A 12,328-nucleotide genomic window follows, 5' to 3' on the forward strand; every position below is an offset into this window, starting at 1 on the left:
CAGGAAGTGTTTGGAGGGTCAACTTGAGCGCACAGTCAGATGACTTATAGTTTATAGCTTACAGTTACCTGTAATAGAAAACGAAAATATCACTAGACATGTACAACTATTGTATAAAATATCAACTACTACCTGACCTGGCTGTATTATACTTTTATGTACGGTATATGAGCTGTTTGAGGTGTGTAAAAGTTGCATATAGTATGCATTATTTGTATGAGCTGTGTAAAAGTTGTATATAGTATGCATTATCTTATTATGAATAAATATTAGTCATTCAATCTACTTGCATTATACAATGATTCATTTGATCTTATTGTTTTTATTGTATTTTAAATAGCACAGTGTAACAGTGTTGGGATTTGGGTACTTAATTACATTGAACATTTAGCAGCATGGATTGACAAAACAAAATCAAAGTGTGAAATAAACCTATAATGATTTGGAAAATAGTCTGAAATGTAAAATATACATGACTTGAATCTGCACTGACCTTAACTGTTGCTATATCCCTTCAACTTATAGTCTATCTACAGGTTTTACAACATAAAACACATTAAGCTTTAACTGTCAAATGTTCAACCATGTTCAAATCATATACCTGACCTCATTTCAGAGCATTTTACAAAGCATGCAGGCTTCTCAGGTCAGGTGCCCACTACCCACTCTCCTGGTTACCCAAGTTTACATTCATATTTTCATAGGCTACTAGAAGATGAGCACAAATGCTTATTTGACATAACATGTTAGCCTCTGGAGTTTCTTGGCGAACAAGGAACTGTGTCAGGGCTACCTGACTTCTCCACTGCTTCTCACTTTTTCTGTGCTTGATCTGATAATAATGTGTACAGGGCTGTCTGTGAGAGAAGAGTCTAGGATGAGTGGATCGCTGTCCTGGGTTTTTTTAGCTTCCCTGTGTTAGCTGATTAGAGTGAACAGGTGGGGTTGTAGGGTTTGATCAGGCTTTGAACCCATATTCCAATCTATTTGGCTTATGTGGACTCTGAACTGTCCACATTATACTGTAAATGTGCTATGTAAATAGAGGAGACTTGACTTACATTCATTAATGAATTTAGCATACACAGGAGCAGACAGTGGCTGAGGGTATCTGTAGAGAATCAGACACAGAGCAGACAGCAGGATGAAGACGCTACTGTGGCTTATTTGTGTGACCTCTCTGCTCCATTCCTCTCTAACCATGGAGCTGCATTGTAAGTAGATCCAATCCACCACCCGCTGATAGCATGTGAGCAGGGGTGGTTCAGATTATTATTATTATTAGTAGTAGTAGTAGTAGAAGTAGTAGTATTTATTTATAAAAATACTCAGTTTAAGTAAAGGTCCTCAAACTGTCATGTTATCAGAGTAGTAGTGTGGTGGTGTTAACCTGCAGAAACACACTCTCCTCTCACTGTTCTGTTATTTATTTTCTTTGTTTGTTTTGGTAGATGGGGACATTACATGCTTTTAAGTACAAAAGGCTTGGCATTAAAATCTTACACCTACAGAACCAAGACTATAAAAAGTATTCAAAAAATGTCAAACATAACGTAGGCCTATGTGACATATGTTGACATAACGTGTCACAATGTGTTTGTGAGCATGTAGATCGAATCAAAATAGTCGTAGTCGAAATATAAAATATATACAGGGTTATTGGTTAATGTTTTGCAGTAATGTACCGGTATGCTTGCCACTCTTTATCAGTCCCCGTAGCCCCACCTCCCCGTTCACCCTCCAAGCTCCTCTGTCGCATTGTGAGCTTGCAGATCGGCTATTTTCCAATGTAGCGTAGTAAAAGTACAATATTTGAATCTGAGATGTAGTGGAGTAGAGGTAAAAATATTGGAAATTGGAAATACTCAAGTAAAGTAGGCTGCAAATATCTCAAACCTTTCCTTAAAGGGGTACTGTCACCTAAAGGGGTTGAGGGGCACTGAAAACGGTCTGAAAGAGTCTGAAGCTCATGTCACAGTGTAACTCCAGGCTCCACTGGCGGCGTCACGCTGCTCTGCGTCTTGGCGGCGTCATTGACGCCGTCACATTGACGTCCGACTGGCTCCACTGAACGTGAATTTGTTGATATTTCAATCAAAGATCAGATGAGGATATGGCATTATCAACTGTAAAGTTATGCCTAATTTATCATTTATGCTGTGTAAAGTGCCGAAAAAAGTAGCTGATCTACAAGCTCACTACACGTCGCATGCAGTCAGGACATGCTGTTTTGTGAGCTTGTAGATCGGCTATTTTTGGTGCACCCGCACCGCCACGACATGTATAAAAATCTGGCTTTAGTGTTCAAAGAACCTCAGACTCACTGACTCAGTCACTCACTGCTGACCTGTTTTAGGAGGAAGAAATGAGAAAGGAGTTGTTTGGGCCTGTTGTGTTTATAGTACATAATTTTATCAAAGTAAGAAGACCACATAATTACATTAAAAATATTCTAGGATTTTTGGGACATCTAGTCACCCTTGTGAATGACGTGAATGGATAGCCAACAACAGAAAAGCACGTAGGCTATATAGCCTACATTTAAATATAGCCTACAATGCATTTAATCATATTTTATACATGACTGGACGTTGTGGACGGCGTCAAAAAATTTAACCGGGGTGATTTTTTTGTTTGGACGCCGTCACCGGAGCGTCCGGCGTTGCCGTCGGCAGTGGAGCTCCCTTCATTGATTAAAACGGGAGCGTTCCCAGTGTTGACGTTGACGCGGCGCTCGACGCGCCTGGTGGAGCTGGGGGGTAATCTGCCCCTCGCCCCCCAACAACAGCTCGTACAGTAAGTAGTCATACAGTCAGGTTATACAGACAATTAATTTGATTGGCTTATAATTGCGCATCCCCACAATGACATCATAAAATATTAACTTGTTTTTTAAGATGATTCTTAAAGTGACAGTAACCCTTTAGGTGACATGCCCCGTTTAAGTAGAGTGGCACTCCACCACTTTTCAACCTATGTTCATATAATTGGTCCTCACTCAAAAATAGCTTTTCTTCTTTTTTTTTTTTTCTCAGAGGAGGGCTGTGGGCTGGTCAGAAACCCATAGTCTTGTGACATCATCGATTACCAATCCAGCTTATAGAAACTGCAGGCTTTCTATTACTGAAAAGTTGCAATTTTAAAGTGGAAGCCATTGTTCTCGCGATATTAAAAATCTAAATATTTTTTTCAAAAATATTGATTAAATCTTTTTTTTGGAAAATGATGATGTCACAAGATTATGGATTCTGAACTTCCCACAGCTCTCCTAGGAGACTTGGACTGAGTAGGAAAAAAATGTGATATTTTATCATGAACATTAGTGAGGACCTATTATATGAAGACAGGTTGAAAAGTGGTGAACTACTCCTTTATTTAAGTAAACATAGTTAGTTGCTTACACTGGTGTCACATGCAGTGGTTCTCAAAGTGAGGTCTGGGGACCCCAAGGGGTCCTTGAGGGGGCTCCATTGGGAACCCAGCAAAATGGTTAATATACGTTGCATCAAAATCAGTTGACCACAAGATACAAAACAAGATACATCTGAACACATCTAAACTTCATATATCTAAACTACATACGTCTAAACTCTAAACTAGATGGCTATTTGTAAATAGCTCAGGACGTGTCAGGCTCGTAGATCTATTTTCAAAGAAATATTGAAATATCTTTGAAGCATTTTAACAACACAAATCTTGGATAGGGGTCCCTAGTACAAAATAGGCCTGTGAGTTCAGATGGGGGGGGGGGGGTCCATGGCCAAATATAATTTGGGGGTCCTTGACATGAAAAAGCTGATGTGGGGTGACTGGGGTGATGTGGTGTTGCCTTGTATTTGTTCAGTTTCGCTTGCTATTTGCTGAGTCTGCTGTCAACATTGCGTCAGACGCAATGCACAGAGTCAGCAGCGATGATGATGTTTTATTGATCGGGTCCGGGTCCTAGATTAATCATTAATCATTATATATATACATATATATATATATATATATATATATATATATATATAATATTTCTCTTCAGTTCCCCAGGTTCAACCAACATCAACACCACCAGGTAAACAGATGAACCAACAACTAAACATTATACATTGCAGCCTAAAAGGTTTTCTTCAAAGTATCACTACTGTTTATTCGGTTGTCTTTGTACAGATGTGGAGTTGGTGGGAGGAACCAGTCACTGTAGTGGTACACTGTGGAAGGTACAAGATGGAGGGTGGGCTACAGTTCGGGATCAGGATGAGAAATTTAAGATGAAGGAAGCACATGAGGTGTGTCGACAGCTGGATTGTGGCGCTGCTGTTTCAGTAAAAACGATTAAAGTCGATGGGAAATGGTGGGACACCAACGTGGAGGTGAACTGCTCAGGTATAACAACAACTCCTGCTGTGCTGCCTCTTGGCGACTGATTTTCCTGACTGACTACATTTTAATTATCACCATTTTCTCTCTCTCTCTCTCTCTCTCTCTCTCTCTCTCTCTCTCTCTCTCTCTCTCTCTCTCTCTCTCTCTCTCTCTCTCTCTCTCTCTCACCAACCTCTCCAGAGTCTGTGAGGTTGGTGAATGGGACTGGTTCGTGTTCAGGCAGAGTGGAGGTGAAGTCTAATCAGTCGTGGGTCTCAGTGTGTGAAGGTGACTTTGACCAGCAGGATGCAGAGGTGGTCTGTAGGCAGCTTGGGTGTGGAACTCATATAATCCTCCTGGGGGCGCTCTATGGAGAAGCCAACGTTCCAATGTGGACCAAAGAGTTCCAGTGTGAAGGCGACGAGTCTGTTCTCCTGGACTGTAGAACCTCAAACTCAACTAGAAAAACCTGTTCACCTGACAAAGCTGTTGGACTCACCTGCTCAGGTAAAAATTTATTAGATTTGGTTTGTTATTGAGTAGTGTTTCTGGAAGGAGCTAAGCTCCAACACCTGGACAAACGTCTTTGTCCGGGCACAAAAGTGTGGGACACCGGGGAGGAAGAAAAAAAAAACAGAAAGTGAAATTCATGGTGTAGCCCTAACAAAAACAAGTGACCAGATAGCGCAGATACCAAGATATGTCTGCATGCATGACAGCCATATCTTGGTCAATTGCTAGGACAACCAACCCCATTCATATTTGCTTAATCCTGTCTTCTACCCTGAGTCATCTCAAACTAGCAAAGTTTGTTCGAATTAGGTGGGTCATGGGCTTTAGGCCGAGTAGTAGCTTAGTCTCTCTCTCTCTCTCTCTCTCCCTCTCCCTCTCTCTCTCTCTATATATATATATATATTATATTATATTATATTATATTATATTATATTATATTTGTAGTATACAGTATATGCCTATTCTGTCTCTGTTTAGGGATCAGGCTGGTGGGGAAGGAAACCAGTAACTGTATTGGTGAACTACAGGAGAAACCTAATGGAGAGTGGACCAGGGTGCCAACGGTGCCGAAGGATGACGTATGGAAGCTGATGGCAACACATCAAGTGTGTAGACAGCTAGACTGTGGCTCTGCTACTTCAACAGGAACGAGTGATTTTGTTGGGTTCTGGTTCAAGAAGAGCAACACATGGTATGATGTGGAGGTGATCTGTTCAGGTAAGAAGCAACGACTTCAACAATGAAACTACTCTAAACCAGTGTTGTAAAGTAACTAAGTACATTTACTTAAGTAGGCCTACAATTTTGAGGTAGCCTATACTTGTACTTTACTTGAGCATTTCCGATTTCCAATACTTTTACTTCAACTCCACTTCATCTCGGATCCAAATATTGCACTTTTACTCCACTACATTTATTTTGAGAACTTTAGTTACTTTGTATGTTTTGTAATAATATACGTTTACCTCTTCAACCCTATTGGCCTTTTGAAAATAGCCGATATACAAGCTCACAATGCGTGACATGGAACATTGTGTATAACTAGACCTTACCCGTTCGAATATATGTGCTGCAAACTCTCCTTTCTTTTCTTTTTGTTGTGGAATGATTCCGCCCTCTACTGGGCTGTATTGGTCACTGCAGTATAATGCATTTTGTGACTGAGTGACTGAGTGACTGACCTCATCTCTAAAATTATATGTAGGATGAGTACTGTTATTTTACTTTAAGTACATTTTGATGCCAATACTTTTGTATTTTTACTCAAAGTACATTTTGAATTCCAGACTTTTAGTTAACGGTGTATTTCTGCATTGCGGTATTGATGGTTTTACTTAAGTAAAGCATTTGAGTACTTTTTCCACCACTGCTCTAAACAGTGTGGTACTTTTTCCAACTGCTCTAAACAGTGACTGATCACAAAACTGCGGTTCAGATCTAGAGAAAGGTCAACCTCTACTCAACAAAATGCTCATGTCCACACTACAGAAGTCAGGTTGGTGGGAGGAGCCAGTCACTGTAATGGTACACTGGAGAAGAAACTCAATGGAGAGTGGAGACCAGTGCATGATACCTCCATGAGTTTGAGGATAGCACATGAAGTGTGTCGACAGCTGGACTGTGGCACTGCTGTTTCAACAAAACACATGGAGGTGATTTGTTCAGGTAACAAAACAATGACAGAATGTCTTATCTCCATCTCTAAAAAAGGAAACTGATTGATACATTTTGATTGATCTCATGGGGTTAAATGAGGTGCTAGAGGCAGCTCAGCAGTTAACACAGTGGTTGCCAGGTATATAATTAATTACGGTGGATTTCACTTCTTGATTCTGTTTTATATGGATCATGGGGATTTGAGTTATTGCTTCAGTTCTGGGTGCTGTGGAGTCGCGCGTACGGTTTAATATAAGAAGCGTTATTCGTAATATATACAGGAAAAGTGCTCTACGGTCGGATTTGAAATCCCGACTTTAGTCGGGATAAACACTCAACATGATGCAGTTGCAGGATAAGAAGTGTCTCTCTCTCTCTCTCTCTCTCTCTCTCTCTCTCTCTCTCTCTCTCTCTCTCTCCAGAGTCTGTGAGGTTGGTGAATGGGACTAGTTGGTGTTCAGGCAGAGTGGAGGTGAGGTCTGATCAGTCGTGGGTCTCAGTGTGTGAAGGTGACTTTGACCAGCAGGATGCAGAAGTGGTCTGTAGGCAGCTTGGCTGTGGGTTTCCTTCAGTCCTCCAGGGAGAGCTCTATGGAGATGCCAATGGTCCAATGTGGACCAAAGAGTTCCAGTGTGAAGGCAGTGAGTCTGTTCTCCTGGACTGTAGAACCTCAAACTCATCTAGAAACACCTGTTCACCAAACAGGGCTGTTCGACTCACCTGCTCAGGTAAAACACCAACTACACTGGGCTTGGTTTGTAATTGTCAGGATCTGTATTTCTGCATATTATTCTAAAAGTGTGTTTCGTTTTCTGTATCTTATTGTTAGGGGTAGGCAAGGATTTTTGGTTACACCGTTTAATCGGGCTGCCGCCACTATTCGGTTCGTAAATGTGGTTAATATTTGTTTAAAGAAACTAGTCCTGTCACTAAAGTCTTCTTTCAATTACCATGATATGAGTTTTGTTAAATGATGGTCTCATGTATTTTAAAATTGATGATAAAATAGTATATGCCTTAGGCGGGGCGTGGCTAGCTTGATTGACAAGCTCCCAACCAATAGTATGTATTGAACCACCCCCCACTCTGCCCCAACCAATAGAATCCGGGTTCCATTTTCAGGACAGGATGTAGAAAGATGGCGGCATGCACACGCTTGCTAAACAGGCTTCATTTGCCGTCTGTAGAGAATATGGGCGTAGCTTAGTTTGTCCATCTCTTTTTTACAGTCTATGGTTTAGACGCTCGTCAAAGCTGGATGCACCAAGGTGGATTCTAACCCTGAGACTCCTCGCCACCCGACCGCCAATAATATTCCTTTTTATCTTCACCATTTATTCTGTTGTCTCTGTCCAGATTACAAGATGTTCAAAGCAGACGGTAACTGTATTGGTAGACTGGGCGAGAGACACGATGAAGAAGGGTGGGTAACAGTGAACGAGGATCGCACATGGAATCTGATGAAGGAAAAAGAACTGTGTAGACAGCTGGACTGTGGCTCGGCTGCTTCTGGGATACTTTTTCGTAGGGATGGAATTGGAGTGGAGTTGATCTGTTTAGGTAACAATGAACAGTAACTATACAAGTGTCTTATCACCAAAGTGGTTCAAATCAGTCAGTCACAACTCAACAAAATGTTCATGTCATTACTACAGATCTGAGGTTGGTGGGAGGAACCAGTGACTGTAGTGGTACACTGGAGAAGAAAGTCGATGGAGAGTGGGTTACAGTACAATGGGCTTTTGGCCTTGCCCTTAACCTGAATGCAGCACAAGTCGTTTGTCGACAGCTGAACTGTGGCCCTGCTGTTTCAACACAAACCATTCGAGAAATGTTCGTCCCTCCAATCACCAAGATGATCTGTTCAGGTAACAAACAATGACAGAAATCTACACAGAGAAGTTACAAAAACATAATTCTTGCGGGGTTGCCCTTGGTATCAAGGTGTGTGAAGGCCCTGATTAGCCTGTAGATGATGGCATCCTCAACCCCAATGCCCGCTTGGCACGCAGACTGAAGCGGGTCGACGGGAGGCTTGATTTGGGCAACAGAACAAAGCAGGAAAACGGCTCAGTTTCCCCTGTCTTCGGGGAGATGTTTTGGGGTTTTTCTATTTATTGAATACTTTATTGTTCAGAAATGTAAACAACACATAGTAAAGTAAGACTGGACTGGTGTTGGACCGGGTGAGCTGAGGCCTCACTTGGTCGGTGGTGAGGATCAGGACTGGAGGAGCTTCCTACTCCACTGCTATGGGGCAATGAAAGTGGATGCTGAGTGAGTGGAATGGGATGCTGTAAATGTGACCACATTTATGAATTAATGTGAGCTACAGTGATATGCACATTTTTAAAGGCTAGGTTATAAAAAATCTCTCTCTCTCTCTCTCTCTCTCTCTCTAGAGTCTGTGAAGCTGGTGAATGGGACCAGTGAGTATTCAGGCAGAGTGGAGGTGAAGTCTAATCAGTCGTGGGTCTCAGTGTGTGAGGATGACTTTGACCAGCAGGATGCAGACGTGTTCTGTAGGGAGCTTGGCGGTGGAACTCATGCTATCCTGCAGGGGGCGCTCTATGGAGAAGCCAACGTTCCGATGTGGACCAAAGCGTTCCAGTGTGAAGGCAAGGAATCTTCTCTCCGGAACTGTAGAACCTCAAACTCAACTAGAAACACCTGCTCACCCGACAAGGCTGTTGGACTCACCTGCTCAGGTAAAAACATCAACTACACTTTAGGTGTCTGTCTGTCTGTCTGTGTGCGTGTGTGCATGCAGGCGTGTGAGTGTGTGTTCATACGCTCTATACACTCGAAACCACTGTTTATCTCATTAATTCCTGCATACATTTGTATTATGTGTGTTCTGAAAGCTATCATACAGTTAATAATTCCCATCCTGTGAATATCAAATAAATAGCCACAAACAAATGTATTATTTTTCTCTTCAGTTCTCCAGGTTCATCCAACACACCACACAACATATAAACAAACTCAAAACCACAACTAAACATTATTCTTTGCAGGCTTTCTACCAATCAAAGTTATATTACTTAGTTTGTCTTCAATGTTAATTTTGCTGTCTCTGTATAGAGTTCAGGTTGGTGGGAGGAACCAGTAACTGTGCTGGTGTACTGGAGATGCAAGACAGGAAAGAGTGGAGACCAGCGTATGATCGGTATCGTGACTGGGACATCAAGGCATCACATGTAGTTTGTAGACAGTTGGGCTGTGGCCATGCTCTTGACACAGGCAGGAAAGTTGGTTCTAAAAATCATGATGTATGGCACACCTTATCTTCCTGTAGTGGAACTGAGTCTGCAGCAAAGGACTGTATTAGAAAGGAATCGACTCGTTCTGGTCGCTCAAACTACTTTCGGGAGATAACATGTTCAGGTAACCAACCATGACAGTAATACAACCTTTGGAAACATTAAAACCTGTGAAATGGGGCATTCTGCACAATGAGTACTTTTAATGATGGTAATTTGAGTCATTGCCTATATTCGTAGTAAATTAAATAAATCTGCATTGCGAATCCTGCAGATATAAAACGTCAACACTGTAACATCCTCAGTTTTAATTCAACTCGCAAAGTTACAGACCCTTATGGGTCTGTAACTTTTCGAGTTGAAGGACCCTTAAAAGGTTACGCATCAGGTACCAGCGTCCTAAATGGTGGCTCCACCCTTGGTGGTGAAGGTCACCATGTGACCAAATCACCATGACAACCAACCTGTTTGTCTACAAGAAACCGATGGCTGTCTTCCAGTAACCGCACTAGTATACTGGAGATAAAACACAATTGACAAACACGACTGGGAATCGATGCAAGGCAGGAACGATGCAAGTTGGAAATGCATGCCCCACAATATGCAATACCCATTGCACTTGTATATCCATTGTACCTGTCTGTTTCTCTGTCTGTCTGTGTCCCTTTTATGCCCATACATGGACATGTATGTCACTGTCTAAAGACATTTAATAATTCATTAAAAACATGTCTTCAAAGTGTTTGATCAAGGCTCATATATTTGATGTTTCTTCCACACTGACTCCTATGTCTCCTCAACGCATTTACTGCCAGAATTAAAAATCGACTCCACCATTTTCTTACCTTTTAAACATGCACGATCATGCACGGATCATGCACCACACGTGTGCACGCCGTTCACAGCTTTCAAACAAAAGATCTGCTTGGAAATCAGTTCAGGCATTCATGGGATAGCGGTGTCGGTACCAAACAGGCTCGCAAGACAGGCGTGCGGGTCATGCGCTTGCGACTGGCGTCACACAATATGATTGGCTCTCCGTCTGAACAATGACGTGCTATGTTGTGATTGGCTTTTGGCTTTGAATTCCTCTTCAAACCTTTATTGAACACTGGAAAATAACATAAAAAAAAAAAAAAAAAAATCTTATTTAACGCTTTCAATGCCACCTTTTCACCACTAGAGGGCGCCCAATGGCCATAGAAAACACCGTCCACAAGCGTTGTAACAGCACAAGTGTCATCAACAGGGACAGGATGAAGTTAGCTTGAAGTTGGCTATTGGCTACCAAGCATTTTAGAAGCCCTATGTTCGGCGATTTAGCCATGATTAAACCTTGCACACCTCATGGATATGCATGGAACAGAGAAAATGAGCTCTAAAGATCCTGGATTGCATTGGAGTGGATAGTAAATATCGGCGGCGCGACGCTCTCGCGGGCCGTGTAAACAGATGACGGCCGGCGGCCCGGCTCGAAAAAATTTAAAAAAAAATATATATATATTTTTTTACAAAAAAACAAAAAAATTTAAAAGCCGAACTAGTTCGGGATAGGCACCCAGGACGGTCCAAATTATCCCGAACTAGTTCGGGATAGGCACTAAAGCAGTTAATAATGAATATCAGTGGTGAAGGACCCCCGGGGACCCCCCCTGAGGAGCGGCGGTCTGCCGAGCCAGGGCTGACCCATGGCTGACCTGCGGGGGTCCCTCTCCGTCGACCCACCACCGGGGCCCCTCGCTGTCTCTCGCTGACCGCTGCTCCTCAGGGGGAGTCCCTGGGGATCCCTCGCCGCTGATATTTATTATTAACCCTTTAAGTGCCTATCCCGAACATGTTCGGGATATTCGGGATCAAAAACAATTTTTTATTTGCTATTTTACTTACCCCGAGCTGCTTGGAGCAACGTGGGTGGTCCCGGCTCGCCCAGCGCTCACCAACGAGAGACGCTAGATGCTCCGACGATTTATTCCATTGAAAATGGTTTAAAATAAAGTTTAGACCCCCCCCAATGTTCACCCAATGTTCATTGTAGGCGGCGCGACGTATTCCAGGGTGCCTATCCCGAACATGTCCGGGATATTTAATAAAATGAATTATTTTACAGTATATAATCAAGCATTAAACAAACAAGGCTGCCATGTTTGAAAGGTTGAGTTGTTCTGGGGGTCATACCAAAACCGGAAGTAGGAAGTACAAAGAAGGAAGGTAAAAAAAAGAAAAAATGGCAGACAACTTGGAAAACTTGTGTTTGGCAGTAGCCTAAGTGTGTTGTTAAAAACTACTAGAGCTTTAAACTGACATAATGTGATCATAGCAGAGCACATTAGGAGTGGGTGTGGCCAGACGGTGACATCATGAGGATCACTCAGGTTCACTGTCAGTTTTGGTGTAGAGGAGCATATAGCCTACAAATGTAACCAAATGGACTCATTGGAATTTTAAGCTCCAACATCTGGCAGTCTGCTTGTCCAAAGTTTGTTGTACGCCTTAGGGTCACATTGGCCAAGCTCATAAACATCACCAGTCACTTCACATTGGGTGTGATTTCC

The 12,328-nt window shown here is 42.3% G+C and overlaps 1 protein-coding gene across 4 annotated transcripts; it reads left to right on the forward strand.

Moving 5' to 3' along the window:
- Positions 1–1,056: 1,056 nt before the first annotated feature.
- Positions 1,057–10,498, forward strand: LOC308291684 (scavenger receptor cysteine-rich type 1 protein M130-like). 4 transcript variants are annotated; one of them, XM_080733789.1, is made up of 11 exons: positions 1,057–1,214; positions 4,025–4,057; positions 4,153–4,368; positions 4,546–4,851; positions 5,335–5,574; positions 6,346–6,522; positions 6,936–7,241; positions 7,870–8,073; positions 8,169–8,381; positions 8,916–9,221; positions 9,598–10,498. In XM_080733789.1, the coding sequence occupies exons 1-11, from the start codon at positions 1,145–1,147 to the stop codon at positions 9,912–9,914; spliced, it is 2,388 nt and encodes a 795-aa protein (XP_080589915.1). In that variant the 5' UTR covers positions 1,057–1,144; the 3' UTR covers positions 9,915–10,498. The 4 variants fall into 4 exon arrangements, with proteins under 4 accessions (XP_080589915.1, XP_080589917.1, XP_080589916.1 ...); XM_080733791.1 differs by lacking the exon at positions 1,057–1,214 and adding an exon at positions 2,642–2,800; XM_080733790.1 differs by lacking the exon at positions 1,057–1,214 and adding an exon at positions 2,643–2,796.
- Positions 10,499–12,328: the final 1,830 nt, after the last annotated feature.

This window comes from Nannobrachium achirus (assembly GCF_963921795.1).
Source record: "Nannobrachium achirus genome assembly, chromosome: 9".
Classification (NCBI taxonomy): Eukaryota; Metazoa; Chordata; class Actinopteri; order Myctophiformes; family Myctophidae; genus Nannobrachium; species Nannobrachium achirus.

Coding starts and splice junctions, on each gene's coding strand:
- LOC308291684 (XM_080733789.1), top strand. CDS start 1,145: ATGAAGACGCTACTGTGGCTTATTTGTGTGACCTCTCTGCTCCATTCC. Junction 4,058..4,152: donor ACCAACATCAACACCACCAG/GTAAACAGATGA, acceptor GTCTTTGTACAG/ATGTGGAGTTGGTGGGAGGA. Junction 9,222..9,597: donor TGTTGGACTCACCTGCTCAG/GTAAAAACATCA, acceptor GTCTCTGTATAG/AGTTCAGGTTGGTGGGAGGA.